Source organism: Eulemur rufifrons, chromosome 16 (genome assembly GCF_041146395.1).
Source record: "Eulemur rufifrons isolate Redbay chromosome 16, OSU_ERuf_1, whole genome shotgun sequence".
In the NCBI taxonomy this organism is placed as follows: domain Eukaryota; kingdom Metazoa; phylum Chordata; class Mammalia; order Primates; family Lemuridae; genus Eulemur; species Eulemur rufifrons.
The window spans coordinates 41,654,823-41,680,378 of NC_090998.1; the positions used below are offsets into that span (position 1 = coordinate 41,654,823).

Consider the following 25,556-nt stretch of genomic DNA (forward strand, 5'->3'; position numbering starts at 1 on the left):
TAAGAGGCTTCTGATTTTCTGAATTTCCATCTGGCTGGACACATGATTATTTGATCTGGAGCTTTTAAGTGATGCTAAAAAGAGAAGAGAAACATCCCAAGGAACCAGGAGCCAATGGACAAAGAGGCAGGAGGATTGGGGCATGCAGACTGTAGTGGGTTCTGAAACCTAGAGGATGACCTTTTCCTGGAAATCTAGCCCCTGCCCTGGGAGGGGAGGGGCTCTTCCCAGCTAATGGTCAGCTGGGTCTAGGTTCTACTCCCAATTGCTCTGTGCCTAACCCCAATCCTGTGGTCCTCCTTGTCCATTTATTTTCTGCTACCACCTCCCTACAGAAACCACAGGTTTGTAAAACAAAAGTTTGTCATGCTTAGGATCAGATCTTATGTTATAAAAATACCTCACATTTGCTTTAAAGTTTTTAAAAAATTTTTAGATTTTATTAATTTTTTCACATCATATGGGTAATGTGCCAACGTTGTAACAAGGTTTGAGGGAGACACTTGGCACATCTCATACATTCACATGAAAGCCCAATCATCATGCTTATGAACTACACAAGGACTTACTTTAAGGTTTTATTTTTTGTTTATAATTTTTTTGGTTTTTTTAGAGGCAGGGTCTCACTCTATTGCCCAGGCTGGAATGTAGTGGCCCAATCATAGCTCACTGTAACCTTGAATTCCTTGGGCTCAAGCGATCATCCTGCCTTAGCCTCCTGGGTAGCTAGGACTACAGCCATCTACAGCCATACGACACTTACTTTTTTTACAGATGGTTTTTTTGGACAGAGTCTTGCTCTGTTGCCTGGGCTAGAGTGCTGTGGCATCAGCCTAGCTCACAGCAACCTCAAACTCCTGGGCTCAAGCAGCTCCTCCTGCCTCAGCCTCCCCAGTAGCTGGGACTACAGGTGCAAGCCACCAGGGCGGCTAATTTTTTTGTTTCTATTTTTAGTTGACTGGCTATTTTTTTCTATTTTTAGTAGAGATGTGGTCTTGCTCTTGTTCAGGCTGGTCTCGAACTCCCAACCTCAAGCCATTCTCCTGCCTTGGCCTCCCAGAGGCCTCCCAGAGTGTTAGGATTACAGGCGTGAGCCACCACACCTGGCCTATAGATAAGTCTTGTTATGTTGCTTGCTCAAGTTGATTTCGAATTCCTGGCCTCAAGCGATCCTCTAACTACAGCCTCCCAAAGTGCTGGGATTATAGGCATGCCACATACAGCCTCTTTTCCTTTTTTTTTTTTCTTTTTAGAAAAATAGTCTTCCCTTCTAGATTCTCAGCTCCTAAGAGAGCTCTATGATGATGGAGAAGGATGAATTATCCAGTAGAGTTCATCAGGGAAATGCTAACTGGGAGACGAGTTTCGAGCTGAGTTCTTTGGTGGAGGAAAGAAAGAAAAGCAGAACCAGCTGAATCTTCATGTTTGGGGAAGTGCTTAGTACTTACCAAACATAAGCCATTAAGGACTGTGAAGGATCCCAGGAAATTAATTTTCGTAGTTCTTCCGTCACTTACAGCCCTCACTCCACCCCTCTCTCCCATCAAAGAGCGCTAGATTCTGTCTTCCTGATACAACCCATGGAAGGAGCAAGGCTGGATGGCAAAGAGTTGGAGGTCGCCATGGATACTCATTTCAGTGCCCTCAGAAAACTATATTTTAAAAGCATTTCATAGAAGGCTACGCCCTTTATTCCTAGTAACACAAACCGCGTGAGTTTCCAAGTAAGTTCGTTCTGTTGTCTAGTCTATTTCTCTTTTTTTTTTTTTTTTTTTTTTTTTGAGACAGAGTCTCACTCTGTTGCCCAGGCTAGAGTGAGTGCCGTGGCGTCAGCCTAGCTCACAGCAACCTCAACTCAAACTCCTGGGCTCAAGCGATCCTCCTGTCTCAGCCTCCCGAGTAGCTGGGACTACAGGCATGCACCACCATGCCCGGCTAATTTTTTCTATATATATTTTTAGCTGTCCATATAATTTCTTTCTATTTTTAGTAGAGATGGGGTCTCGCTCTTGCTCAGGCTGGTCTCGAACTCCTGAGCTCAAACGATCCGCCCACCTCGGCCTCCCAGAGTGCTAGGATTACAGGCGTGAGCCACCGCGCCCGGCCTATTTCTCTTCTCTTGAAATTTAAACTCTTGCCTCAGCTCTGAAGATAAAGGGGAGAAGGAGGAAAAAGGCTGGCCTTGCCGATAGCGACTAAAGCCAACAGTGAGTGGCTAAGAACTCAGCTGACTGGGGGGGGTTGGGGAGGGGAGGGTGAGCCCTGCGCCCCGAAGAGGCCTCAACGCCCAGAGCTGCAGGACCTAGGGCGGGGTTGCGGTGTAACGAGGCGACGCCGGGCGTCGGGTGAACTACAACTCCCAGCGCGCCGCGCGGCACGCAGGCGTTTCGCAGCCCTCGCTGATTGGCCGCTGGGGATATTTGAAAGGAGGGGCTGGCGCGGAAAACGAAGGTTACGTTTTCGATCCTTACGGGGTACTCAGTGTGGCGGGTAGGTCCTGGATGTGGGAAGGAGGGCGATTTCTGGGGCGGTAAGGCTGGGAAAGACTCTTGAGCATGTGTTCGCGCTGAGGCGAATGGAGTGCCCTACGCTGACTTGGAGGAGAGCTGGAGGCAGCTCTGCTAGAGTGGGTCGGGATATCTTGGGACGTCCGGGTGGGCGCTGAAGAGCTTGGCGGAGTCCCCCAGGGTGGAGTGGAGGACTGGTGGGGTAGTAGTGAGGGCGGGGATGGGCTGGGAGGAAGGAAGAGCAGAAGCGTCGTCAGTTTATAACGGGAGCCCGGCGTCCTGGCAGGGATTTTTTTCCTCCATGAGTAGGATTTCAGATGGGATGCATTGCCGCCTCCTTCTGAGGCCTTCAGACCCTTCTTCCTTCCTCCAATTAGCTCCATTACGAATCTTCTCCACCTTCTCTAATTTGTCTCCTTTGCCCTAGCTCTCCGGCATCATGAGGATCTTCAAAGGAGTCAACTTTGGGACTCTGCTAAGCAGCCAGAAGGAGGCTGAAGAGTTGCTACCTGATGTGAAGGTGGGGGTGCTTTGTGGCTCTGGATACACCTGGTTTTCCAAACTGAACTGTTTTATTTGTGTTTTGCCTTATTTGGAAGAGACAGATAAGTAGGGGACTCTCTCTTGATCAACTCTATTTCTTGTTACTATCCCTACCTCTTTCCCTGTTTTGCTAGGCCCAACCCAATCATATTTTTTCCTTCTAGGAGTTCCTGTCCAAGACTCCAGCTGGTTTTTCCAGCTGCCGATCTGATGCTGAGAGAAGACAAACTTGTGATGCCATCCTGAGGGCTTGCAACCAGCAGCTGACTGCCAAGCTAGCTTGCCCTGGGCACCTGGGGAGCCTGCTGGAGTTGGCAGAGTTGGCCTGTGATGGCTACTTGGGGTCCACTCCCCAGCGCCCTCTTCTCTACCTGGAACGAATTCTCTTCATCTTATTGCGGAATGTTGCCTCACAAGGAAGCCCAGAGGCCATGCTCCGCCTCGCTCAGCCCCTCCATGCCTGCTTGATGCAGTGCTCTCACCAAGCTGCTCTCCAGGACTATGAGGCCATAGCTCGAGGCAGCTTTTCTCTTCTTTGGAAAGGGGCAGAAGCCCTGTCGGAGCCTCGAGCTGCACTCTCAACTCGGCTGAAGGCCTTGAGCTTCCTAGTACTCTTGGAGGATGAAAGTACTCCTTGTGAGGTTCCTCACTTTGCTTCTCCAACAGCCTGTCGAGTGGTAGCTGCCCATCAGCTATTTGATGCCAGTGGACATGGTCTGAATGAAGCAGATGTGGATTTCTTAGATGACCTGCTCTCCAGGCATGTGATCAGAGCCTTAGTGAGTGAGGAAAAGGGCTGTCCTGGTCCTCTTTCCCCCCAGAGGGCCCTCTGCCTCTTGGAGCTCACTGTGGAACACTGCCGTCGCTTCTGCTGGAGCTGTCACTACAACAAAGCCATCAGCATGGTGGAGAAGGCTCATGATTATCTAAAGAACACCAATCTAACCCCCAGCCTCCAGCTATGCCAGCTGGGAGTTGAGCTGCTACAGGTTGGGGAGGAAGGATCCCAGGCAGTGGCCAAGCTTTTGACAAACGCATCAGCTGTTCTGAACAATAGTATGAAGGCACCATCAGCCCCACTTCGGGCATTGTATGACACCTGCCAGTTCTTCCTTTCAGGTCTGGAACGAGGTACCAAGAGGCACTATGGACCTGATGCTATTCTGAGCCTCTTCACTTTTCTTCGAGGGTACTTCACCCTTATCCAGCAGCTGCGTGATGATAGTGTGAGTTAAGGACCTGGAGGTAGGGTGGGGATGTGGTTCTGTGAACTCACTACCAGCCTAGGATCTTTGGTAAGATCTGGAAGCCCTGGCTCCCTCCTTGATAAGCTGCTTTCTGGACTAGGCCCAGCCAGCCAGCAAGCAGCCTAGTCTACCCTGAGGCGGCAAAGGCCCCTCCTGATGTCCATCTTCCTCCCCCTGGGCTGCACCAGCTCTCCAGGACTCTGGGCCAGTCTTCAGCTGGGAGCTCACTCTTTTTTTTCTTTTTTTTTTTTTGAGACAGAGTCTCATTCTGTTGCCCAGGCTAGAGTGAGTGTTGTGGTGTCAGCCTAGCTCACAGCAACCTCAAACTCCTGAATTCAAGCAATCCTGCCTCAGCCTCCCGAGTAGCTGGGACTACAGGCATGTGCCACCATGCCCGGCTAATTTATTCTATATATATTTTTAGCTGTCCATATAATTTCTTTCTATTTTTAGTAGAGACGGGGGTCTCAATCTTGCTCAGGCTGGTCTCGAACTCCTGAGCTCAAACAATCCGCCCGCCTTGGCCTCCCAGAGTGCTGGGATTATAGGTGTGAGCCACCACGCCTGGCCGGGAGCTCACTCTATCTCTATTCCTCAAACCAACCTTCCATTTCCTTCCTCAGGTCTGTGGGGTCTCCTCCAAACAGCAGCAGTCTCTGCGTCAGATGCACTTTCAGGCACTTCACCTCTACGCTGTCGTGGTTTATGACTTTGCCCAAAGCTGTCAGGTACCATCTGGGAATCGAGGAACTTGGACTAGGATCCTAGGGTCTGGGGTTATTCCACTGCCCTCGGGAGAGCTTTGGGGTTGCTTTGGCAGTGCTTTGGCTTTGGGTATGGGGTGGGGTGGAGGTCACTTTGGGCCTAGCATGAATTCTCACCTGCAAGCCCTTCTTGTCCTTTCAGGTAGCTGATTTGGCTGATCTGGCCCAGCTAGTGGAGAGTTGCAAATCTATTGTTGTGTGGATGCTGGAGGCCTTAGAGGGCCTGTCAGGCCGAGAGCTGACTGACTACATGGGGATGACTGGTTAGTGCTGTGGGGCCCAGATACAGGGTTATTGGGAGGGTCATCACTCATCAGGCAGATGAATAGTACTTGATGAATGGTTCTGATCACAGTGGGGGCTCCTAATGGTTCAAGGAGTCAGTGAAAGAGATGTTTATACATCAGTTATTCTATATTTAACACCAGTAGAGAAGTGATGAAGCTAACTTAAGAGACACTAATTTTTTTCCTCTTTGACTTTGAAATCTGATTTGGTATTTGTTTCATGCAAACATTTGTACCTGATATGCAACTTTATGACTTTTCTATATATTTAAATCTTAAAGAACATTTATAACTTAAATTTTTAAAAATCAGGTAAAACATCCACATGGTTCAAAATTCAAGTTGTACAAAGGGACATACAATGTAAAGTCCCTCTCCCACTCCTAATCCTCATCACCCACGTTCCCCTTTGCAGAGGCAACTAATATCAACGTGTTGTATATCCTTCTGGAGATATTCTATGTATATATAAACCAATATGCATATATACTTCTCCCCACCCTTTTTCTGTTTGTTTTTTAGAGACACTGTCACCCAGGCTAGAGTGTAGTGGTGCAATCATAGCTCACTATAGCCTTGAACTCTTGGGCTCAAGCAATCCTACCTCAGCCTCCCAAGTAGCTAGGACTACTGGTGCAAGCCACCACACCCAGCTATTTTTAAACACTTTTTGTAGAGACAGGGTCTCACTATGTTGCCCAGACTGGTCTTGAACTCTTGGCCTTAAGCCATCCTCCTGCCTTGGCCTCCCAAAGTGCTGGGATTACAGGCCTGAGCCACCGTGCCTAGTCTCCTCATCCTTTTTAATTATAATATATACACATGGATAGAAAGAGTGCGTAGATCATAAGTGTGCAGTTTCATGGATTTTTACAAAGTGAACACACTTTGTAATCAACGTCTAGGTCAAGTTGACAGAGTATGACAGAGTATATCCCAGAAAACCCCTTTTTGTGTCTCCTTCCACTCAGCACCCCCTCGCCAACAACCACTATCCTAATAGCTTTGCTTATTTTTGTCCTTCATAATACATTTCCCTCTCATTTTACAAAAAGCATGGCCCTTTAGTTTAAATCATATTATCCCAAGGATTTCAGTTATGGGAAGGTTCTGGAGGACTTTTCGTATTCTCAAGTGGTTGAGATAAAAGAGAGATAAAAATATTATCAAAAATTATTAGGATGGGCCGGGTGCGGTGGCTCACGCCTGTAATCCTAGCACTCTGGGAGGCCAAGGCGGGTGGATCGCTCGAGGTCAGGAGTTCAAGACCAGCCTGAGCAAGAGCGAGACCCCGTCTCTACTAAAAATAGAAAGAAATTATATGGACAACTAAAAATATATACAGAAAAAATTAAACGGGCATGGTGGCGCATGCCTGTAGTCCCAGCTACTCGGGAGGCTGAGGCAGGAGGATCGCTTGAGCCCAGGAGTTTGAGGTTGCTGTGAGCAAGGCTGATGCCATGGCACTCTAGCCCGAGCAACAGAGTGAGACGCTGTCTCAAAAAAAAAAAAAAAAATTATTAGGATGAACATTCTTCCCACAGAGTACTGAAGACTGACTTTATTTTCTTACAGCCCTCTATTGATAGCCAAGAAGCTGCATAAATTAGTTATTAGAATTTATTTATTCAACAGATATTTGTTCAATACCTACTGTCAGCAAAGCTCTATTTTGTGCACTTAGATGTGTTAGTAAACAAAACAAACATCCCCACTCTCAGGGAGCCACATTCTAATTCGGGGTGGGGGTGGGGAATAAACAACGGACTCAATAAGTCAGTGAATTATCAACGTGTTAGAAAGTGACAAGAAATATGGAGGAAAAGGAAAAGTAGAGCAGGAAAAGATAAGACAGGGAATTTTAGGAGTCCGGGGTGGGTGAGGGGGCAAGATACCATCTTAAATCAGATGATCAGGGTCGGTCTCATTGAGAGGGTGGTGAGAGCAAAGACTTGGAGTAAGTGAGGGAGTTACCCTGTGGATACCTGGGAAAGAACATCTCTGGCAAGGAAACAGTGTCAGGGCCCGAAGACAGGAGAGGGTCTGGTACGTTTGAAGAATAGCAAGGAGCTAGTGTGGCTTCGATGGACTGAGGGAAGGAGAGGGAGGTGAGAGACAGGCCAGAGCATCTCCCCTAAAATGCTGACTTTTGAAGCACAACAAAGAGATTGGATTGTGAGGAGAGATGGGCCTGTGTTGGAATGTGGACTCAGCCTTGTAAAACTGTGTGGCGTGGGTTCACCCTATTGGAGTGGAGGGCATAGGTCAACTTGGAGCAGGAAGGGGAGAGCCACCCCTTCCCCATTGCCTAAAGATAGGAGTTCCCATCTGATCTGGAAGCTGCTCAGCTGGCTACAGGTTGAGCTTCTCTCTGCTGGCTCTCCAGCAGGAGAGGGCAGTGGGAACCATGCCTATGGTCACTTGCCCTTTCTCTCCCCTGCAGCCTCTTACACCAGTAACTTGGCCTACAGCTTCTACAGTCACAAGCTCTATGCCGAGGCCTGTGCCATCTCTGAGCCACTCTGTCAGCACTTGGGCTTGGAGAAGCCAGGCACTTACCCTGAGGTGCCTCCTGAGAAGGTACGAGGGAAGGAGAAGGGCACGGAAGGAAAGTCATGTGGTAGTGGAGTAGCAGGAAAGGGCTTAGCCAGGACCTTGCCTTGGAGTAGGGCGTTAGGAGCAGCATGTTGACACTAGTACCTGGGGCGAGACTTCCCATACCTCACCTGTATTGTTATTTACTTAATATTTTTCTTTAGATTGACTTACTTTTTACATTTTGCCTTATCCTAAGCCTGTGGTTCTCAACCTAGCTGCTCATTAGAATCACCTGAGTGAACTTTATAAAAATTCTAATACCTGTCCCTAGTTAATTGCATCAGGATCCCTAGCGCTGGAGCACAGGCATCTGAATATTTTAAAAGTTCCCCCAGATGGTCCTTTGGGCAACCAGAGTGAGAACCAATCAATGTTCTTAAGAATACCTGTGAAAGGATTGGTTGGCTGGATTGGCAAGCAAGGTGGGTTGTAGAGGGCCTTGGGTTTCATCTTGACCGAGGTGGTGAGCCTCTAAAGGTTGTGAGTGGAGTCACGACATCAGATGGGTGCTCTGAAGTTCTCTGGCATCACTGTGATGAACGTAGTGCAAGAGACAAGACTGGGTAATCAGGATGCTGCAGTAGCCTAGGCAGGGAAGGGTGAGCTGAACTGAAGAAGCTGCACGAGGGATGGAGAGAAGTGGATGGGTGCGAGAGGCCAAGGATTAGCCTGGTAAGTAACTGGCTGGGAGGGAGGGAGGGAGAGCAAGAGAAGGGAGAGTCGCCTTTCTGACTCAGGAGAAGGCAGTGCCATCTGCTGAGAGAACGACTGCAGGAGGAGGAGCAGGTTTTCAAGGGTGTAGATGATGAATATGGTGGTGGGCTGGATGGAGCCTTTGAGGTTGAGAGCATCCAGAGTATTTAGTTCTTAGTTGTCGCCTGTGTTGGGGTGGGGGAGCGGCAGGAGGGCCACCTGCCGATCCCCCCAGCCCCATATGGTGTATATACTTGTGCAGGCACATACCCTCCCACTGTGCACACTCATTGCTTCCTCTCTCCCGTTTGTGTGTTCCCTTTCTCTGATCAGTTGCACAGGTGCTTCCGGCTACAGGTAGAGAGTTTGAAGAAACTGGGTAAACAAGCCCAGGGCTGCAAGATGGTGACTTTGTGGCTGGCAGCGCTGCAGCCCCGTGGCCCCAAACACATGACTGAGCCAGTCACTTTCTGGGTTCGGGTCAAAATGGATGCAGCCAGGGCTGGAGACAAGGAGCTACAGCTAAAGTGAGTTGGTGGGGAAGGGACAATCACATTTGCCCCATGGATAGGGTGGCCTTTTGTACTCATAGTCATGTCCTTCCATCCTATGTTTGAAAAAGGCAGTGATTCATTCATTAGTTATTCAATGAATGCCTACTATATGCCAGCCACTGTGCTACGTACTGGGGGTATAGTGATGACAGGCAATGCTCTTGCTTTTTTGGAGCTTATATGCCACTTGGGGAGATACAAAAAACAAGTACATTTCATATATGTTCTATGAGGATAATTAAACAGGGTGATTTGCTAAAAAAGGGAGCAACTTTAGATGGGCTATTTAGGGAAGCCCTTTTTGAAGAAGTAATATATGAGATGAGACCAGAGAATGTGGAGGAATCCACCCTTTAAAGTTCTTAGGGAAGTGACCAGCCTGGAATACACGGTGAGACCCTGTCTCTACAAAAAATTTAAAGATTAGCCAGGCATGGTGGTGTGCACCTGTCGTCCTAGCTACTCCAGAGGCTGAAGCAGGAGGATCGCTTGAACCCAGGAGTTTGAGGCTGCAGTAAGCTGTGATTGTGCTGCTGCATCCAGCATGGGTGACAGAGCAAGACTCTTTTAAAAAAATAAAAATAGATTTCTGGGAAGAGAATTCCTTACAGCAGGAATAGTATAATAGAAGAGTAAATACAAAGGCTCCAAGGTAGGAATAAGGTTGTGAAGATGTTGAGAAAGCCAGCACACTGGAAGGGAGTGGAATGGGGTGTAGGGTAGGGAGACACATGGAATGAGGGGGTCAAGGTGGGCAGAGGCCAGGTCACACGAGGCCTTATAGGCCATGGAAGGGATTTGGATATGATTCCTAGTGGCAGTCCACTGCAGTGTTTTAAACAAAGGAACTGTATGATCTGATTTAAACTTTTAAAGCCATAATGGGAAACCTACTGAACTCTCAGCGAGCCAAGGCTGAGGCTCCTTGGATGGGGCAGAGGCTTTGTGCCTCATGGGCTCTGCCCTGGTGCTGAGCCTGCCCTCTCTCAGGACTCTGCGAGACAGCCTGAGTGGCTGGGACCCGGAGACCCTGGCCATCCTGCTGAGGGAGGAGCTGCAAGCCTATAAGGCGGTGCGGGCTGACACTGGACAGGAACGCTTCAACATCATCTGTGACCTGCTGGAGCTGAGCCCCGAGGAGACACCAGCTGGGGCATGGGCACGAGCCACCCACCTGGTGGAACTTGCTCAGGTGCTCTGCTACCACGACTTTGCCCAGCAGACTGACTGGTGAGGAGGGATAGCTGGGGAGGCCACTCTTGCTCCTTGCCCTAGGTCTTCTCACTCTTTTCAGAGCCAGTTTCCCTCTCTACATCCCAGAGTGCCCCCTTCATTTTGTGGCCATGGAAGCTCAAAGGGTGAGGCCAGCTGTTCTGCAGCAGGCCCCTCCCAGGGCGCTGTGGCAGGTACTCATAGTAGGCCCAGATTAAGTGCGTCCTCTCCCTACAGCTCGGCCTTGGATGCTATCCAGGAAGCCCTGCAGCTTCTGGAGTCTGTGAGGCCCGAAGCCCAGGCCAGGGATCGGCTTCTGGACGATAAAGCACAGGCCTTGCTATGGCTCTACATCTGTACCCTGGAAGCCAAAATGCAGGAAGTGAGTGTGGCTGCTGTGGGGCTGAGCAGAACTGGGTGTAGGAATTATTTTCCTGGGCCACCAGGTAAGTTTGTACCCAACCTGTTTTACATCCTGATCTCCCCACCCAGGGTATCGAGCGAGATCGGAGAGCCCAGGCCCCTAGTAACCTGGAGGAATTTGAAGTTAATGACCTGAACTATGAAGAAAAACTCCAGGAAGATCGTTTCCTATATAGTAACATTGCCTTCAACCTGGCTGCAGATGCTGGTGAGTGCAGTAAATGTAGCGTGGCATGGGTGTCTCCTCCATGGCTTCCTAAGAGCACAACAGGGACCCCGAGTGTGGGAGAAGCTGGCCTTGTATGGTGGAGGTTGGCACAAAGTGCAGAGATGTTATGGAGAAAGCCAGGTTCTCTCCAGATGGCCCGTGCTAAGAAAGCAGTCACTTTCTTCTGACTTACAGCTCAGTCCAAATGCCTGGACCAAGCTCTGGCCCTGTGGAAGGAGGTGCTTTCAAAGGAGCAGGCTCCAGCTGTGCGGTGTCTCCAGCAGACAGCAGCGTCACTGCAGATCCTAGCAGCCCTCTATCAGCTCCTGGCAAAGGTAATGGGGCAGGGAATTGATGTGGACACATACAAATGGGCTGAATCAGAAACTGCGCTCCTTTGTCTTCTTTGACCTGTGAACCTGCTGAGAAGCACAGAACTCAGTGACAAAGAGCATAGGCTTGGCCAGGCACAGTGGCTCACGTCCATAATCCTAGCACTCTGGGAAGCCGAGGCAGGAGGACTGCTTGAACCCAGGAGTTTGAGACCAGCCTGAGCAAGAGCGAGACCCCATCTCTACTAAAAATAGACAAATTAACCAGGCATCATGGTATGCATCTGTAGTCCTAGCTACTTGGGAGGCTGAGGCAGGAGGATTGCTTGAGCCCAGGAGTTGGATGTTGCAGTGAGCTACCATGATGCCACTGCACTCTACCCAGGATGACAGAGCAAAATTGTCTCAAAAAAAAAAAAAGCATAGGCTCTATCATCAGTCCCCTGAGTTTAAATCCAAGCTCCACTATTTATTAGTGTATGGCCTCAGGCAAGTTGCTTAACCATCTCAGTCCAAGTTTCCTTATCTCTAACATAGGGACAATAATACTACTTCATGGCGTTATCATCATTCTATATGATGATGTATGGAAGATGTTTTGTGTAAATGGAATGCTCAGATGTTAGCTTTAATTGTTATTAATTTGAGACCTATATACTCAGAAAAATACATAGATTCCTATAGATGCAATTTTACTTTCTTACATGCAATCTCAGGGGGTTTCAAAGGCACTCTGAAGCTCTTCCCTGGACCCCACATGAAAAAACTAAAAACAAACAAACAAACAAAAAAATCAAAATGTTGCACATACTGTTACTATGAGCCATTAGACCATATTTGTCACATAAGGAGCCTGGGAAGTACCTCAGCCCTAGATTTGAGTCTTGGTTCTAGTGAACGTAGGCGAGCAACTTAACTTATATGGGTTTTAGTTTCCTCTGCCATAAAATTGGGATTAGAATTGCCATAAAGATTAAATGAGTTGGTGCGTGCAGACCTCTTGGCACAATGCCTGATGCATAGTGAGCGCTCGGTAAATCCTGGCTATTGATGGTGATTGGCATCCAGGCTTTAAAACAGAAGATGGGGTGGTTTGTAGCCTCCCTTGCCGCTCTCATTTTGGGCTCCCTGAGGATGTCTGATGGTTGCTCTGTCCATATAACCACATTCCATCCAGACCCTGAGGTCAGACCACAGTCCAGGGTCCCAAAGGGCTGGGGAGCAGAGGGTACAAATGGAGGCTTGAGCAGGAGTGGGCTAAACTTGCTGCTCCCGGCCGACCAGCCCCTGCAGGCTCTGGAGGTCCTCCTACTTCTGCGGATCGTATCTGAGAGACTGGAGGATCATGTGAAGGCAGCTGGCTCCTCGTGCCACATCACCCAGCTCCTCCTGACCCTTGGCTGTCCCAGCTATGCCCAGGTGAGTGGCCAGCCACCCTAGCCTGGGAGAAGCATGGGGCCTGTGGTTTTAGAGGCTCATCTTTTCTCTGAGAAGACAGGACACTGAAGGCACAGCTTCTCTGCCTTGTCCCACCACATTTGGCTGGAGTGTTGTAAGGTGTGGAGTGTTAGAGGCAGCTGTGAGAAGAGGAGGAGTCTCCTCACTGCAAAACCAGTTCATTGAGTCTTACGGATTCTGCTCCAGGCCCATTACTGCTAATCCTGTACTTCCCACTGCTTCTGCTGCCTTCGTTGTTGCTTCATCACTCACACAGGACTATCACAGTGTCTCCCAGTTGGTCTCCTTGTCTCCAGGTTTCCCCTTTTCTTCTTTGTCTTCTAACTACCTCTAGTAGGCTCAGGTCTGATCTGATCTCTCCCACTTCAAAGATTTCAGTGGCTTCTCCATTATCTAAGAGATACTTTCCAGATTCTATATTGCACATCTTTTATATTCCAGTTCATGCTTTCTCTGCCACTTCCTCCCATGAACCTTACGCCAGATCAGACCAGTTACTTTGTAGTCCCTATGTGTGCCTCTCTGTCTTTGGTTGTTAGTCCCTCCACCCAAAACGTACCACTCCCCCCTTTTATTTCCCTCAGTAAACCTGTACTTCCTTTTCAAAGCCTAGCTCCATTGTCGCCTCCTTCATGAAGCATTTTCTACATCCTCTTCTTCAAGGGCAGAATCAGTTGCTTTCCCTGGGTCCCCATGCCACTGGGTAGTACTCACGGCACTGTGTCATGATTGCATATGTATGCCCGTGTCCCCACTGCCTTGTAAGATATATGACAGAAGGTCCTGCTTACTCATTCAGCTTTGCCTTTGTAGCATGGTGGTTAACTGAAAGTGTTAAATGAGCATTTTATTTAGTGAATGAATAACTCCTATGTAGGTTATAAGAGTTGAAATAATTTAATATTTAATTGAACATGTTGGGCATATTGCTTGTGAATGCTGTACTCCACTTGAATTTGAAGAGTCTGGCTGCCTGTCCTCATGTGCCCTCTGATTGCTTCCTTAGTTATACCTGGAAGAGGCTGAATTCAGCCTGAAGCATCTCGATCAGACCACTGACACATACCTGCTCCTTTCCCTGACCTGTGTTCTACTTCGAAGTCAACTGTACTGGACTCACCAGAAGGTATTTCTCACTTTCTTAATCCCCGAAGGTCCTGGGTATTAGAAAGCTTTTAGGCCAGGCGCAGTGGCTCAAACCTGTGATCCCAGCAATCTGGGAGGCTGAGGCAGAAGGATTGCTTGAGCTCAGGAGTTCAAGACCAGCCTGAGCAAAAGCGAGACCCCGTCTGTACAAAACATAGAAAACTTAGGCATGGTGATGCACACCTGTAATCCTAGCCACTCAGGAGATCTGAGGCAGAAGGCTCACTTGAACCTAAGAGTTTGAGGTTGCAGTGAGCTACGATGACACCACTGCACTCCAGCTGGGGTGACAGAGCAAGACTCTGTCTCAAAAAAAAAGATTTTAGAATTTAGAATATTCTCGATATTTTTCTGGAGCTAGACAGAATGATCCTGACCCTGAGAAGTAGTAATATTTCCTTACCAATGACTTGTTTGCCAATCCTCCTCTGGTACAGATACTATCCCTCATTCTTTTCCAGTTTCCTCAAGGGTAGGAGGGAAGAAGTCTGTCCTGTGACTAAAAACTGGGACAAGAGTGATCCTGGGAAGGCACAGGAGCTCTAGACTATAAATCCAGTAGGATCCAAAAGACCTGAGTTTCTCCCAAACTAGCTGTGTGACTTGGTCAAGTCCTGTGCCCTCCGGGCTCTGGTTTTTTCTCCATATCTTTTATCATTCTTACAAGCAGGGGATTGGGCCAGGTATCCAGGGCCATTTCAAGCTCTGACATCCTTGTCTGACTTCACTTACTGATGTCCTCCGGCCCCTTCTCTCTCTCAGGTGACTGAGGGTGTCTCCTTGTTGCTGTCTGTCCTTCGGGATCCTGCTCTCCAGAAGTCATCCAAGGCTTGGTACTTGCTGCGTGTTCAGGCCCTGCAGCTGGCGGCAGTCTACCTTAGCCTCTCATCAAACAGCCTCGCAGGTTCCCTGTGGGAGCAGCTCTGTGCCCAAGGTGAAAGAATAGGGTGGATGGTCCTCCTTGGATGATGTGCACAGTTTGTCTGCCATCAGCTCTTTGTAGCCCTTGTCCGCTCTGCTGTCCAACTGTGTGGACTGGCCTACCTAGAACATGCATACGGTAGGCCTGGGATAGCAAATGGGTTTCAGTTGGCCTGCTATCACTAATCAATTAATTAGTGACTGGAATACTAGGCTGAAAGGATTCTGTGACCCCATGGGATCTCAGAGAGAAAGAGTTCTGTGATTGATTAGCTCTCTCTGCCTTAGGTGCAGAAGGAAGAGTGGGCGGCATGCGTCGTATCCACTGTCTTAGTAGTTGAAGGTAGCACAAGTTCTGGCTGCATCTTCTCCCTTCTTTCTCTGCCCCACCTCCCACAGGCTGGCAGACACCTGAGATAGCACTCATGGACTCCCATAAGCTCCTTCGAAGCATCATCCTCTTGCTGATGGGCGGTGATGTACTTTCAATTCAAAAAGCAGCTGTGGAGACGCAATTTCTGGACTATGGTGAGTCTAAGGAGGAGAGCAGGCCCCTGTGGCAATGGACAGGCTGTATGGCGGGGTTGGTAGTTTTGTCGCCAGAGGATCTGGACTGGTGCTGAGTGATAATGGTCTTATCTCTCTCCGTTGCTACAGGTGAAAACCTGGTACAAAAATGGCAGGTTCTTACAGAGGTGCTGAGCTGCTCAGAGAAGCTAGTCTGCCGCCTGGGCTACCTGGGTAGTGTGAGTGAAGCCAAGGCCTTTTGCTTGGAGGCCCTGAAACTCACTACGAAGCTGCAGATACCACGCCAGTGAGTACAGGGCCCAAGAGGATGCCGATTCTGGCACCTGAGTGCCACGCACCCTTGACCATGGATTCCCAAACCATTCCACAGATCACATGTTATGTTTAGAAGGATTTGTGGAAGAAACACATTCTGTAGCTAATTAAGTGGGAAATGCTGAATTAATCAAGGTTAGATATTTTTATTTCCTATAAGACTCTCCATGTCCTACAGTATGCTCATATGTATTGTAAATGTCCAAAAGGGAGATCTAGTGTACAGTGTTTCCCTACATTTATTTGCCTACAGGATCCTTTTTTTGAGGAATGCAGTTTTGGGAAATTCTGTCCTATGCACAGAGATGAGTTGGGATGAGAGAGAAGTGTAAAGGGTTTTCCGTACGGAGCCTTTAAGTCAGCTTTGGGGAGTGAAGGCCTTTTGGAGGCAAGGCAAGATGGTGATGGCTCTGCTTGGGAAAGGAGCAAAGAGAAAGGCTCCCGGGGAAGAAAAGATTCCTCTGATTGGTTCTCCCCTCTCCCAACAAGGTGTGCCCTGTTCCTGGTGCTAAAGAGTGAGCTGGAGCTGGCCCGCAATGACATCGACCTCTGTCAGTCAGACCTGCAGCAGGTTCTGTTCTTGCTCGAGTCTTGCACAGGTGAGCAGCCGTACCCCCGTGCCCGGGTGGTGGTGAAACTACATACTACAACATGTCTATACATAGAGGTTTGCTTCCCTTCTAAATCAGACACTGACTTCTGGTCCCCGGGCAATACTCCCTTGACTTCAAACCATTGGTCTCCTTCCTTCAGATAACCTATCCAAGCTAACCCACCCTGATTCTAGTTTTCAGCTTGGCCCAATACATTTTGGCTATTTAAGTTTATTTATTTGGCTGGGCACGGTGGCTCACACCTGTAATCCTAGCACTGGGAGGCCGAGGCGGGAGGATCACTTGAGGTCACGAGTTCAAGACCAGCCTGAGCAAGAATTAGACTCCATCTCTACTAAAAATATAAAAATTAACCAGGCATCGTGGCATGCATCTGTGGTCCCAGCTACCCGGGAGGCTGAGGCAGTAGGATTGCTTGAGTCCAAGAGTTTGAGGTTGCTGTGAGCTAGGCTGATGGCACAGCACTCTACTCAGGGCAACAGAGTGAGACTCTGTCTCAAAAAAAACCAAAAACAAAACAAAGAAATTTATTTATTTATTTACTTAGAGACAGGGTCTCACTCTGTTGGCTTTATTTATTTATCTATTTATTTATTTAGAGACAGGGTCTTGCTCATTTATTTAGAGACAGGGTCTTGTTCTGTGCCCAGGCTGGAGTACCGTGGTGCCATCATAGCTCACTGTAACCGTAATATATGTGAGTAATTTATAAGTATATAACACATATATTAGGGAGTTGGGCCCTGAGGTAGCTCAAGAAGTGGTTGATACCATTTCTCCCAGTTTTTTTTTTTAACGTCTCCCTCACATAGGAACCAGTTTTGTAATTCTTGTTCTGCCCTCTCCCCAGAGTTCAATGGGGTGGCCCAGCACCTGCACCCCGTGAAGAAGGTCCACCTGCAGAAGGGGAAGCAGCAGGCCCAGGTGCCCTGTCCTCCACAGCTTCCGGAAGAGGAGCTCTTCCTAAGAGGCCCTGCTCTGGAACTAGTAGCCACTGTGGCCAAGGAGCCTGGCCCCATAGCACCTTCTACAAACTCCTCCCCGCTACTGAAAACCAAGCCCCAGCCCAGCCCCGGCTTCCTGTCCCATTCACCCACCTGTGACTGCTCGCTCTGTGCCAGCCCTGTCCTCTCAGCAGTCTGTCTGCGCTGGGTGTTGGTCACAGCAGGGGTGAGTCTGGCCATGGGTCATCAGGCCCAGGGTCTGGATCTGCTGCAGGTCGTGGTGAAGGGTTGCCCTGCAGCCACTAAGCGCCTCACCCAAGGTCTCCAAGATTCCCTGAATCATAAAACATCCCCGTCCCCAGTCCCAAGCCTCCTGGATGAGATCTTGGCGCAGGCATACACACGGCTGGCACTGGAGGGCCTGAGCCAGCCATCAAACAAGAACCTGCAGAAGGTCCTGGAGTCGGGGCTGAAGTTTGTAGCAGCACGGATACCCCACCTGGAGCCCTGGCGAGCCAGCCTGCTCCTGATTCGGACCCTTGCAAAGCTGGCTGGCCTGAGCTGCTGCACTGCCCAGCTTTTTGCAAGCTCCTGGGGCTGGCAGCCACCATTAATAAAAAGCCCTGCAGGCTCAGAGCCCTCTAAGACTCGGAGCCAAAAACGTTCTGGACAAGGGCACAAGCAGGTTGCCTCTGCCCCCCTGCCTCTCCATAATACCTGTCAGAAAAGTCTGGAAGGTGGAGGACCACCCTGTACACCTAAGCCCCCAGGCCGGGCCAGGCCGGCCGGCCCTCGTGTCCCCTTCACCGTGTTTGAGGAAAACTACCCTACAAAGCTGAAGCCTGAAGTTCCCCAAGCCCCCAGGGTACAACAGAGGGTCCAGACACGCCTCAAGGTGAGATGGGACTGTCCCCAGGTGGTATTGGCAAAGGGGAGGTGGCCCTGGAGAAGAGTGTTCTGCAAAGCAGGTGTCCCTGTGGGACAGCTTCCCCTCCTTAGGGCCAAGTGCAAGCTTAATCTCTCCTGCTATCTGCCGGACCCCTACATCTTCCACAGCAAGACCTCGATCCAGGTCTCCCTTTGTTTCAGATAGAAGGCACTTTCCTGAACTCCAAGATTCCTTTTCCTTTTCATCCTTCCTCCTTATCTTCTGTTCCCTCCCCTCCTTCTTTCCACACCCAAGAGTTGCTGTCTCTGATTGAGAGTGGTGGGTGTCATGTGAAAGTTAATTCTTAAACTTCCCAAGCCCTCAGTGCCTGCTGGTGCCTCCGCAGCGCCACCTGCTGTCAGAAGGTGTCTTGTCACTGAAGGCCCCTTGGCCCTTCTCTCTTTCCCTCTGATCGTAGGTGAACTTCAGTGATGACAGTGACTTAGAAGACCCTGTCTCAGCTGAGGCACGGCTGGCAGAGGAACCTAAAAGAAAGGGCTCTGCTTCTCGGGGCCGGGGCAGGGCTAGAAAGGGCCTGAGCTCGAAGACTAATGCGAAGACTGATGCAGTGGTTGCTCCTGGGCCCCCTGGCCTGAGTGGCAGGAGCAGAAGGGCCAAGAAGGTGGCATCAAGACATTGTGAGGAGCAGGTACCCCAGAGGGCCGTTTCTGGCCAGGCCAGACTTGGCCCTGAGATCATGAGGACCGTCCCTGAGGAGGAACTGATGGAAAACCAGATGGAAATGAGCTTTGAGATCCTCAGGGCCTCTGACGGGGAAGACTCGGTGTCCGGTAAGAAGGCAAGGGTGAGAGGCAGAAGATGCGTGTTTGCGGGCAGTGCCCTGGGGCCAATGCACAAGAAATAACTGATGCCAACGGAGTGCAGGAAAAAAGTTCTTTTGCTGGCTCCAAGGGACCAGATCATAGAAGGAAGAACAAAAGGGATGGCAAGAGGGAGTGCTATGAAAAAGTCATGCTCTCTCCCCAGGTAGCACGGCTCCAGCTTCAGGCCCTGATACAGCCATAGGAGAATGGGAGCTGTTGAGACGGGATTCCAGCAAGGAGGAGCTGCCCATCCTGTGCCCAGACAAGGACAGTGACAGGGACCTCGGTTCTCAGCTCCAGCTCCCCGTGGGCCCTGTAGCCCTTGGTGAATATGCTGACTCCTGTGATGTCTGGTAACCTGGAGAGGGCTGAGCCTCCAGGTCTCTTGATCCCTGTGTCTTTCCAGTCTGTCAGTGGTTCTGGCTTTGGATTCCCATCTGGATCCAGTAGCCTTGGAACCTGGGTTTGAATCCCAGCACTCTGTCTACTAGCTGTGTGCAAGTCACTTCACCTCTCTGAGCTTCTATTTCCTTTACTGTAAAATGGGATTTGGGGAGGATGGAGTGAGTTGATGCCTGTAAGTTGCATAGCACCCTACTTGGCACATGTCCCCTCATTAATAGTAGCTGCTGTTTTCCATGTGGGAGATGAGACAGGGATTCCTTCTTGAAAGTTCCTATCAACTAGGAAATAAGGGATTCATCTATATCAAGTATCTTGACCTTCCTCTAGGTCTTTCTACCCTGGATTCCATCTGTGACTCACTGAGCATTGCTTTCCGGGGCATCAGTCACTGTCCTCCCAGTGAGCTCTATGCCCACCTCTGCCGCTTCCTGGCCTTGTGCCTGGGCGACCGAGATCCCTATGCCACTGCCTTCCTTGTCACCGAGTCTGTCTCCATCACCTGTCGCCACCAGCTACTCGCCCACCTCCACAGGCAGCTCAGGTGGGTGCCCACTGTGCCCAAGGTCCCTGCTGGGGCAGACTGGAAGGAGGGTCCAGACTATGAAGGAGGGGCACTCACCCTACCTGTGTTGCCTGCAGCAAGATCCAGAAGCACCAAGGATCGCTTGAAATGGCAGATCAGCTCCAGCGGCTGAGCCTTCAGGAGAGGCCTAGAGATGTCCCCCTGGCCCGCATCCAGCACCTCTTTTCCTTCAGGACTTCAGGATCGGGCCCCTTCCCCCAGCCTGAGAAGGAGAGTTTCCAGGGGCACCTGGCTCTGATCCCCAGGGGTATGCTGGCAGGCTTCTGGCTGGCTCTCTGTCCTCTTAGGCATCTTTTTACTAAGGAGCTGGGTGAAGGAGTGCACAGGCCACTTTACATAGAGTTAGGTCATGCCTTTTCACCTGTTGGCCATTTTGTTTCTCTCCTCAAACTCTAAATCAGAAAGTTGAGGGGTGGGAGAAAAAAATAAATAAATAAATCAGAAAGTTGATTCTTTTTTTTTTTAACCTCAACTATGATTTATCAGCAAATTCAGTGTCTTCAGGGGTGAGTTCAGATGTCTCAGACATGTGAACATGTGAAACATGTTAACAGATGATTTGATGATTTGAGTGCCTTGCTCTGTGCAAGGCCCTTTGTTAGTTGCTGTGAGGGACACAAAGAAGTACAAGACATGGTCTCTGTCCAGACGGTGGTATTAGGGCAAGAGAGAGCACCTTGAACTCCAGTTTCCAGGGAAGACTTCCTGGAGTTGTCTTGAGTGAGGGACAGGTATTGAGCGCCAAAGACAGGGAAGGGACTTCCTTGTAACAGCTGAAATGATCCTGGGTGTGTCCTGTTGTTAGGGGTGACTGTATGTGTGTTGGCCCTGGCCACCCTCCAGCCTGGAACTGTGGGCAACACCCTCCTGCTGACCCGGCTGGAAAAGGACAGTCCCCCAGTCACTGTGCAGATCCCCACTGCCCAGAACAAGGTAAGATTCCTGGGCCATGGAGCAGAGTCCGGCTGGGGTGGGCTTTGGTCAGGCTGCTTATATTTTGTGGCTGGGGGATGGAGAGACAGCGATCACATGCACAAGCAGAGGTCTCACAGCCCCCGTCCCACAGCTTTCTCTCAGTTCGGCCCTGAATGAGTTTGATGCCATCCAGAAGGAACAGAAAGAGAACAGCAGCTGCACTGACAAGCGGGAATGGTGGACGGGGCGGCTAGAACTGGACCATAGGATGGAGGTGTGTGCTGCCAGGGTGGGTGGGGTCAGGCCTGCTCTAGAAGTGACCCCAGGGATGCCAGTGTCTTCTCCATCAGATATCCTGGGTCAGTGCTGAGCTACTTCCATTTCTAGAAGAGTAGGCCTAACTAGAAAATTATGTCACTTGGGGAAGACTTTACATAAGGGTCAAAAATTGAAGTGGGTATGGCAATGGAATATTTAAGGATGCACAGGAGAAAAGGGATTTTATTTTATTTTATTTATTTATTTTTTTTTTTGAGATGGGGGTCTCACTCTGTTATCCAGGCTGGATTCTAGTTCGCTACAGCCATGAACTGGGCTCAAGTGATCCTCCCAAAGTGCTGGGACTATAGGTGTGAGCCACTGCACCCAGCCAAGAAAAAGGACTTAAGCTCAAATATCAGTTTCCTGGCTTCACTGCCCACCTGTCCTATTTGTTACAACATAGAGATATATAGTAGTATATACTCTCCAGAGTTTTGGAAAATGGAAAAAAAGTTCTTACATTCTTGCCTTCTATGACTGGCAGAAAGATGTAAGGCAAATACACATGTTGGAAAACCCATTTCCTCGCCTCCAAAATGTCAGCGCCTGTGCGGAAGAGACTCAGCTTCCTCTGACTAAAGGCTCTGCCCTCTGCTTTCAGGCTCTCATCACTTCCCTGGAGAAGTCTGTGTTGGGCTGCTGGAGGGGGCTGCTGCTGCCATGCAGTGAGAAGCCTGGCCCTGCCCAGGAGGCCTCCCGCCTCCAAGAGTTGCTGCAGGAATGTGGCTGGAAATATCCTGACCCCACTCTGCTGAAAGTGAGTTAAGAAAGCAGGCAAGGGGAAGAAACTAAATTCTCCCCACTAGCCATTGTGAGTAGAGATGGGAGTTATGGTGCTCACCGACCACCATTCTCCTGCAGGTCATGCTCAGTGGTGCCGGGACCCTCACCCCTCAGGACACTCAGGCCCTGGCCTATGGGCTGTGCCCAGCCCAGCCAGAACAAGCCCTCGAGCTCCTGAATGAGGCAGTAGGACGTCTAAAGGGCCAGACGGCACCAAGCAATAAGCACCTCATCCTGGTGCTAGACAAGGTAAAGAGCTGGGGCAGAGGGGCAGTGTCTAGTGGGTAATGGGCACGAACTCAACCCTATGTCCCTTGTGACTCCTGCATATACCTGGCTGGGGACAGTAACCTCTGAGTGCTTTTTGCCCAGGACCTGCAGAAGCTGCCATGGGAAAGCATGCCCAGCCTCCGGGCGCTACCTGTCACCCGGATGCCCTCCTTCCGCTTCCTACTCAGCTACTCCATCATCAAAGAGGTGGGGGTTCAGGGGCTGGTATCTGAGGATGATTGGTGGTTTGGGAAGACCTGAAGAAAGAGGCAGAGAGACCTGGGAAGATAGGAATGGGTCAGATGTGCAAAGGAGCTGAGTTTGTTGGAACTTGGGCCTCCTGGTGGGTCCAAACCACCAATGTCTCCTTCTCAGTCTGGGGCCTCATCAGTGCTGAGCCAAGGAGTGGATCCGAGAAGTACCTTCTATGTCCTGAACCCTCACAAGAACCTGACAAGCACAGAGGAACAATTTCGAGCCAATTTTAGCAGGTCAGTGGGGTGAGGGCAAGAAGGGGGACAGGGAAAGGTAGAGACAACATATAGTGGCCACATTCTGCCTTTGCTCCAGAATCAGTTGTTGCAGCCCACCTTCCATCTAATAATGTTCGCTACACCCCCTTTGCCACATGACCCATGCTTTGCAGTTCCCTATTCTTTATTTTTCTTAAGATGAGGGTCTCACTCTGCCATCCAGGCTGGAGTGCAGTGGTGTGGTCACAGCTAACTACAGCCTTGAACTGCTGGGCTCAAGTGATCTTCCCACCTCAGCCTCCCAATTAGCTGGGACTACAGGCGAGTGCCACCGTGCCCAGCTACACAGCTAATTTTTCTTATTTGTTGTAGAGACGGGGGGGTCTCACTTATGTTACCTAGGCTGATCCCAAACTCCTGGCCTCAAGCAGTCCTCCTGCCTCGGCCTCCCAAAGTGCTGGGATTATAGGCGTAAGCCACCATGCCTGGCCCTTATTCTTACTTCTGCCTTTTCCCTGCAGTGAAGCTGGCTGGAGAGGGGTGATTGGGGAGGTGCCAAGCCCTGAACAGGTGCAGGCAGCCCTGACAGAGCATGACTTATATATGTGAGTGCTTAGGGCAGGGATGTGGGGAGAGGGGATGGTATCACCATGGGTTGTTTGGGGACTTTAGAGCCTCTGGACACACAGGCAGAGGCCTGGTACTGCTAGGTCAAGGCTCATCTCACCTCCTTCTGCCTTAGCTATGCAGGGCACGGGGCTGGTGCCCGCTTCCTCGATGGGCAGGCCATCCTGCGGCTGAGCTGCCGGGCAGTGGCTCTGCTGTTTGGCTGCAGCAGTGCGGCCCTGGCTGTGCATGGAAACCTGGAGGGGGCTGGCATCGTGCTCAAGTACATCATGGCTGGCTGGTGAGTCTCACGGGACAGGATCCATCCTGGGACACTAAGACTCTGCCCCTACCCCAGGTCCTTTCCCAGCTCTGAATCCTGAATCCTTCCTCTTGTGCCCCACCTTCCTCCCATCCTGGTTCCCTGGTATGCCTAGGCCTTTAACCCTTAGCTCAGGGGTCCCCAACCTATGGTGAGTTGTATAATTATTTGAGTATATATTACAATGTAATAATAATAGAAATAAAGTACACAATAAATGTAATGTGCTTGAATCATCCCAAAACCATCCCCCCCGTCCCAGTCCATGGAAAAAATTGTCTTCCATGAAAACAGTACCTGGTGTCAAAAAGGTTGGGGACCCACTGCTTTAGTACCCTTCTATCTTCCTCCTGGAACAAAGGGCTAACCCCAACCCTAATTCTCATTGGCTCAATCCTTTCCACTTACCCGCCACCACCACTAATCGTATTTTCCTGTGCATTCTGTTTTAGGGCCCTTACTTAGTATTTCTTCCTTCTCTTTTCCCAGCCCCTTGTTTCTGGGTAATCTCTGGGATGTGACTGACCGTGACATTGACCGCTACACGGAGGCTCTGTTGCAGGGCTGGCTTGGAGCAGGCCCAGGGGCACCCCTTCTCTACTATGTCAGCCAGGCCCGCCAGGCTCCCCGACTCAAGTATCTAATTGGGGCTGCACCTGTAGCCTATGGCTTACCTGTCTCTCTTCGGTAACCTTTTGGAACTGTCTTATTGCTCATAGAAGCCATGTGACTGTTCTACCTCCAAAGTTAGATTTAATCCTTAGGATAAATATTTTAAAATGATTTTCCCCAGTGTTTTAAATGAAACATTTCCTTTTGACTTAATATAATAAAGATACATCACTTAAACCCTGTTTTGTGTAGTATATCTGAGAACATTTAAAGACAAGACGACTGCCCCCTCCCCACTATGTGGTACTATAGGCAGTTAGAGTTCAAGTTTGAGAGCCTTAGGAAGAAAAGCAAGGCCACAGGATAAAGCTGGGCCTGGCTGGGCCTCAGCAGACAAAGCAGGAGAGAGGGGCATCATTCAAAAGTGAGTTGTTCCAATTTCACTTAGCACTCCAATGCTAAGTGGAGACAGGCCCAAAGAAAGGGTACTATTAGGCCTGTTGAAAGTGTTTTGGCCAGGTACCATCCTGTCTCCCCTGTCTTCCTGCCTCAGGTATACTGGGAAGGGCACTAGCTTTAATGCCTCAGTTGCCTTGCCGCCCACCTAAGTGGATGCTAGAAGCTGCTGTCTCTTCCCGTGTACAGCTGTTACACTTCTCAGTGCCATGTATTTTAGTAGCAGATTCTGTGGGCTTCTGCTACTCGTGTATGGTGTTTGTCTCTCCAACTAAATAAGCTCCTCCGAAGCACGTATCTTACTCTGTCGTGTACCCTTCACTCTAGCACATGATAAAACATTTTACTGATTAATAAATCTTGTGCTGGGGCTGGGCACAGTGGCTCACGCCTATAATCCTAGCACTCCGGGAGGCTGAGGCAGGAGGATCCTTTGAGGTCAGGAGTTCAAGACAAGCCTGAGCAAGAGCCAGACCCCCTTCTCTACTAAAAATAGAAAAAATTAGTCCGGTGTGGTGGGGCGCACCTGCAGTCCCAGCTACTGGGGAGGCTGAGGCAGGAGGATCACTTAGGCCCAGCAGTTTGAGGTTGCTGTGAGCTAGACTGATGCCACAGCACTCTAGCCCGGGCAACAGAGTGACACTGTCTCAAAATAAATAAATAATAAATGTAAATAAATAAATCTTGTGCTGTACTTGGTTGGCAATGGTGCCTCCTTTTTGTTCTCTTCACCTTCGAGCTTTCTTCGGCTTCATCTGCTCAAA

General features: G+C 49.8%; 1 protein-coding gene and 1 pseudogene across 1 annotated transcript; one reads left to right on the forward strand and one right to left on the reverse strand.

Moving 5' to 3' along the window:
• Window positions 1-454: 454 nt before the first annotated feature.
• LOC138397803 (small nucleolar RNA U13) lies at window positions 455-565 on the reverse strand (annotated as a pseudogene).
• Window positions 566-2,946: 2,381 nt separating this feature from the next.
• ESPL1 (extra spindle pole bodies like 1, separase) lies at window positions 2,947-24,415 on the forward strand. Its single transcript, XM_069490782.1, has 30 exons — window positions 2,947-3,027; window positions 3,215-4,276; window positions 4,921-5,025; window positions 5,204-5,324; window positions 7,792-7,928; window positions 8,973-9,166; window positions 10,184-10,423; window positions 10,643-10,787; window positions 10,898-11,036; window positions 11,232-11,371; window positions 12,653-12,787; window positions 13,833-13,952; window positions 14,735-14,906; window positions 15,293-15,421; window positions 15,551-15,707; window positions 16,226-16,335; window positions 17,201-18,189; window positions 18,641-19,013; window positions 19,210-19,371; window positions 19,779-19,992; window positions 20,091-20,281; window positions 20,840-20,967; window positions 21,101-21,223; window positions 21,872-22,027; window positions 22,132-22,302; window positions 22,426-22,530; window positions 22,699-22,814; window positions 23,318-23,401; window positions 23,539-23,703; window positions 24,214-24,415. Exons 1-30 carry the CDS (start codon window positions 2,947-2,949, stop codon window positions 24,413-24,415), a joined length of 6,366 nt encoding a protein of 2,121 aa, XP_069346883.1.
• The last annotated feature ends 1,141 nt before the right edge of the window (window positions 24,416-25,556 follow it).

Excerpts from the sequence above, each read along its gene's own strand:
- ESPL1 (XM_069490782.1), top strand. The coding sequence starts at position 2,947 with ATGAGGATCTTCAAAGGAGTCAACTTTGGGACTCTGCTAAGCAGCCAG. Across the intron at positions 13,953-14,734 it reads TGTACTGGACTCACCAGAAG|GTGACTGAGGGTGTCTCCTT; the intron begins GTATTTCTCACT and ends TCTCTCTCTCAG. Across the intron at positions 23,402-23,538 it reads ACAGAGCATGACTTATATAT|CTATGCAGGGCACGGGGCTG; the intron begins GTGAGTGCTTAG and ends CTTCTGCCTTAG.